At 41.5% G+C, this 5,888-nt stretch overlaps 1 protein-coding gene across 1 annotated transcript; it reads left to right on the plus strand.

The window, feature by feature from the left end:
- The first annotated feature begins 219 nt into the window (after positions 1–219).
- On the plus strand, positions 220–4,608 carry LOC117301642 (E3 ubiquitin-protein ligase TRIM56-like). The gene is made up of 2 exons (XM_033785661.1): positions 220–404; positions 1,448–4,608. Exon 2 carries the CDS (start codon positions 1,474–1,476, stop codon positions 3,415–3,417), a length of 1,944 nt encoding a protein of 647 aa, XP_033641552.1. The 5' UTR covers positions 220–404; positions 1,448–1,473; the 3' UTR covers positions 3,418–4,608.
- Positions 4,609–5,888: the final 1,280 nt, after the last annotated feature.

Below are 5,888 nucleotides of genomic sequence, written 5' to 3' on the forward strand. Positions count from 1 at the left end.
GAATTTAACTGGATGTCTCGCCACACACTCGCTGTGACCCGCAGACGACACAGCCCCTTTAAAGGCTCCATGGATCCAACATACGGGGATTCTCATCAATGCGCAGTCTATAATGCGCTATGCGGTGACCCCGGGTCATCTATATTTAGCGTGGGGAAAAACCCATTTTGTGCAATACATATCCATTGACTAATATTGCATACACGAAAACGCAAAAGATGTAGCAACCTTTGATATGATGAGAGGCCACTTTAATATTATGTTTGGATTGGTTTCTTTCGTCTGGTTTCGTCTTCTTTCGTCAGTGTTAATTTCTAGTTGAGTATTGCACCACATGCATGTTCGTAGCACCAGAAATGTTGGTCATGATTAGCAATTGTTGTTATGATGATTAATAATCATTGGTAAGTTTTAAATAGGATTTACATGTATGTGTATACACGGATTTCGCAATCGAAAAGCTCGATCAAATGGGGCATGTTATTTTGCCCCCAAGCCCGCATGATCTTAACAGGATCTGTTTCAAATTTGAAGCTTATAGTATTTTTTTTCTTCTCAAATAATGAGCACTAACACTCAGTTATAAATCATGGTCGTGTTTCATCTTGTTCAGTTTTTGATATAAGTATAGTATGGATATTATATCCCCCTTTGAAAGCACGTGTTTTCCCGGACCCGTTTTAGAAATTTGATGTCACATCCCTTCATGAATTCCCTATATAAACCATATGAGTCGTGTACGTACCACACAACATCCCTACGATTTGTGAAGTGTACTTGTAATGCAAGGCTCATGTTGACCTGGTCAATATAAAAAGAAACGGTCACTTGAAGTCGACTGCCACTGTTCGATCGTTAAAGGCCACGACTAAACCCTTTATCATGCTGCCACTATTGGTCATGTTGTTCACAACATCATGTCAGTAATGATTAGTAATATTTATTGTACAAAAAGGAACCAGACTATTTCTCCTCCCAGCCTCAGTCCGGTTACATTGAGTTGAATTAGGGAAAATTAAGATGGCCGCCCTACATAACCTCACGTTATGGTTTTGAAGAAACACAGATTTTTAAAAGCAATTTTCTTCTTTTGTTGTATAACAAGCAGCTGTTCCAGATTTGCACACAGCTCAAATCATAAAGTATCCCGCTAATGTATTTCTTAATTATTTTCTCGAGAATACCTTAATGCCTCCTTTATAATTTTTTTATATTATACTTGGAATAAACTGTTGTTAACAATATTGCTTACAGTTTATATGGCATATATGAGATCGCCATGACCATCATGCATACAGATATTTCATGTTTTATTTAATTATAATTGTTTTATTTAACTATTTTGGCATTTATAGTACCATCGGTCCTTTTGGTTGTGTACAAGATAATTAAGTAAATTCTTTTTTATTAACAATAAATTGTGTTACTTTTGTGTCTCATTATATAGATGACTGGTGTTAATACTGCTACAAAATGGGTGAAGTAACAACAGCCGAGGATGTGCTGAAGAAAATCAGCGCAGAACACTTGGAATGTTCAATATGTTGCAGTCGCTACAACCACCCGAAGATTCTTGATTGCCTGCATAGCTTCTGTGCCCCATGTCTCGAAAATTACAGGAGAGTGCAGCATCCAAGCAGTGTCAAACTTCCATGTCCATTGTGTCGCCGAGATACCCCTCTGCCAAAGGAGGGCGTCCTTCTTGGGCTTAAAGGCAATTTCAACTTGACTGCCTTAGTGGAGGAATTCACTAATCAGGAGAGTCTTGTGCGGAGGCAGCAGTCTCAGATCGTCTGCGAGGTGTGCGAGGATGAAGAGGCCAACTCTAGGTGTATTGAATGCAAGGACTACCTGTGCGGCGAGTGCCAGAAAGCTCACCGCAGAGCTGTCAAGACGAAGAAGCACGAGATAGCCACCCTGGAAGACCTGCGGTCTGGCAAGGCCTGTTTCAAGAGCAAAATGAGAGATGAGATTCCAAAGTGCCAGAATCACCCAACTCAAGAAGTGGTCTTCTTCTGCACCACCTGTCAGGTCTTGATTTGTCACGTGTGTACAGCTCTAGATCACAGCAACACCACTCATGTCTACGTGTACATTGAAAAAGCTGAGAGGTTATTCCGAGAAACAGCCAAGATTCTGCTCTCGAAGGCAACTGATTCCACGGCTGAATTCAGGTCCGCGAAGAAGGTGATCGACCACGCCATGCAGACACTGGATGGTGTGATTGCGGCGGCTTCGGCTGATATCTCGAAACGTGCCGATGAAGATGTCGCAAGGGTTCGACAACAAGAAGACATCTTGAAAAAGAAGGTTTCAGAGATCGGCATTGAGAGATTGAAGCTGTTAGAAACGTCACATGATACCTACTGCGAAAGTCTGAAGTGGGCTGAGCATACGCTGGAAAAGGCAACCAGCGTCCTTGAACAGTCGAGCCGCTTCGAGGTGCTTGAGCTAAAACAACAACTTGTGAAGAACTTGACAGATGTGTCTGAGCAGCAAGTACCAGGTCCAGTTGAAAGCCTGTCGCCGTTCATTGCCTTCAGCCCAGATCCTGTGAAGACCAAACAACCACTTGGCAAGATACTGCTTGAAGAAAAATGGGAGATGAAGACACAGTTTGATGTAAAAGGATCCAAGTTGGCAGCTAGCATTGCAGCCTTCACCACCAATGATCTAATAGTCGCAGACTTAGAAACGCACAAGATAAGCGTTTTCACTCCAAAGGGTAGTTTCAAATACTACTTTGACACGCCTGCCTCTCAACCAGTTGGGAAACTCTACTGCCCTTACGATATCTCTGTCACAAAAGACGACAGGGTCGTGGTAATAAATCAACCCAGTAAAGAAGCTTCTACGGCAACAGTGAAGGTCTTCCAGGCACACAACGCTAAAAAGATAAGACACCTGCTGAACATCACACCGTTGCATGTGAGTAAGGCTCATGAAGACTACGATATATCGTGTATAGGGGCAGACGAGAACCACATCGCAGTGGGCAACACGGCTAAGAAGGAAATCACTCTCTACCAAACAGACGGCTCTCTGATATCCACAATACCAGCTGCAATGATCGACAGGCGGTTGGAAATCAGTAACCAGGGACGCCTCATCTTCAGCAACTACGACCATTCTAAACTCGTTTCACTGGACATGGAAGGCAATGAGATCTTCTGCGTTGATACCGTCTTGAATGGGGTTAAGGTCAAACCGGCTGGCATGTGCTGTGATCGCTTTGGGGAGATTTACATCGTTCTACATGCAGGTCAAGAGGGTGAGATACATCACTACAGCGCTGAAGGAGCACACATCCGACGGATCGCTCAGCATCTCGTGAACCCGTTGGGGTTAACAATCATGCCTAATGGTGACTTGGCTGTTGCTGATATGCTTTCTGTAAAGATCTATCACAAGGTATGAGCTTCCATTCATGAAGCTCCCAATAGGTTCTCAATTGGTGGGAGTTACGACTGGAAACAATGGAGACTTTGGAACGCTAGGTGGCAGCAGACTTAGCAGGGACATTTTCATTGCTTACATATTTTTGAGCATGCGCAAACGTCTGAGCAAAGTAGATTTACATGGTAAGTCTGCTGCCAGCCAGAGTCACTAAAACCTACCCGTTTTTTGAAGTATGTGAATAATTTACAGCTTGAACTATCTCGGTGATCATCATGCATAAAGTCTTTTTACGAAAATAGTGTTTGCAAACTTATGTTTTAATTAGTGGCGTTTGATAAGGTGGCGGCGCTCTTTCTACTCACCGGTCCTTCGCCAGTGTTTTCAGCGTCTAGAACAATAGAAAGGGACGGCTTAGTGGGACGCCCTCTATTGCCCCAAAAGTCTCTAAGGTAGAACTGATGAGTAGGTATACACATTCATACCGGGAAGACACTAGGGTCCACGAATGCAGGCGTATACACACTTGGGTGCGTGGGGCATCAACATTGGAAAAATCTCCATTAATCTCTCTGATACGCAGTTCCCCTTATCGTGGGAAAAGAATCTCCGGAGGCAAAGATCTCCTGCCCGCGAATTTTTTTTTCCAGGATGGTAAAGGCCAATAGATTTGCATACACGCTCCCATTGGCTGCCACGCACTTGACGCTGAATTATTCATCAGTGGGAATTCAGCTATTGCCCGGCACATCGGCACGAAGGAGAGGGGTTGAGTGAACAACATAGCCTGGTTTAACAACTGCACGGTTAAACAATAAAATAATTACGCAAAGCATATAAAAATTTGTTTTACCTGCATTTTGGATGTTCATACTCGATGTGATTCTTGCCAAAATCACGAGAAAGAGTACGATACGCTCTGGAAACATGAATCTTTCGAATGACTGTACAACGGTTATGTTTCCATACAAAAACCTGTAACAGAGTAAATATGAAGCTCGATTTAAGAACAGTCTAAGCTCCCTCAATATTTTGTGGACCAATGTTTCACAGTTAGAAAGTCCCGTCAATGTATTTCAAGATAATGTATAGAAGACCATTCCACTTAAAATCAATGGAACGGTCAATAGGTCCACCCTTAGGGCACTGGACACTATTGGTAATTGTCAAAGACCAGTCTACTCACTTGGTGTATCTCAACATAATGCACAAAATAACAAACCTGTGAACATTTGAACTCAATTGGTCGCCGAAGTTGCGAGATAATAATGAAAGAAAAAACACCCTTGTCACACGAAGTTGCACTGCAAAAACGTTGGTCAAATCATTTGTTGGGCAAAGTAACTTCAACAATTATTGGTCGATAATTGCCCAACAAAACCAATAATTGGTGTTGGACAAACATTTTGTTTGCCAATTTTTTGTTTAAAAAGCGGAACAAAATTTGGGCAAGTGTTGGGCAAATAATTCGTAATCTGAATTTATCATAACTGTTGGTTACACTTTTGCTTATTTATTGGAGCAACTTTTTTGGTAATTTTAGTTAATTTCGATTGTTGGTTAAAATGATGCACATCAAAATCATCCGATCATGCGCACTACGATCAAAGAGTTGCCCAAAAGTTGGGCAAGGTATGAAAAAACATAACGATATTTTCCAACATGGCGAGTGGAGGAGTGGCTGTGACGAGCGGGGTTTTCCAGTAGATATAGATCAAATTTGAAGGTTAGTTTTTAACTAAATATGAAGTTGTGTTTTCTATTCAGTCGAACATAGTCGTGACAGTTGCAGAGGGAGCAACAAAGTGACACTACTGTTGAATTAGTTTCAGTTTTTAGTTTCAGTTTTTTCATGCCATTTAGTGCAACGCCGGTTGTGGCATGGCATGTATGCGTGTGCTTGCGCTGCGATTGTCACGACTGTGTACCACAACTGAACAGGAAACAAACTGTATTTAGTTGAAAACTAATCTTCCAAAGCATCTACAAATTGAGCACCCTCTCGATTTTGAGAGAGATGCCAAGGTCACATCTCACTACCGTTTGCCATCGTGGAAAAGATATTGTCTATGCCTGGTTGTATGACGTATCACAAAAGAAACTGTAAATCAAAGGGTGAAATATATTCACCATTTGTTGGATAACACCGAAAAAGGTTAAATCATTAATAAAATCATCGCCCAATAAGTGGGTTATTGATAATGTATTAAATACCCAGAAAATGGGTAAACAAAAAATTACCCAACTGTTGGTTACCAAAATATACCCAACTATTGATGAGGAAATAATACCCAATTATTTGGCAATCAGAGTGCCTAACTTTGATGGGTAATGTTTTGCCCAAAAGTTGGAGGAGTTCACTATTCGCCCATAATTGGGTAAAAAGTTGGGAATTTTTTTTTCCCAATTTGTTTACAGTGTGTATGCTTTTATTTTTATTTAGTTGATTTCGAGACCTCAAATTCTAAATCTGAGGTCTCGAAACCGAATTC

This window comes from Asterias rubens, chromosome 17 (genome assembly GCF_902459465.1).
Source record: "Asterias rubens chromosome 17, eAstRub1.3, whole genome shotgun sequence".
NCBI lineage: Eukaryota > Metazoa > Echinodermata > Asteroidea > Forcipulatida > Asteriidae > Asterias > Asterias rubens.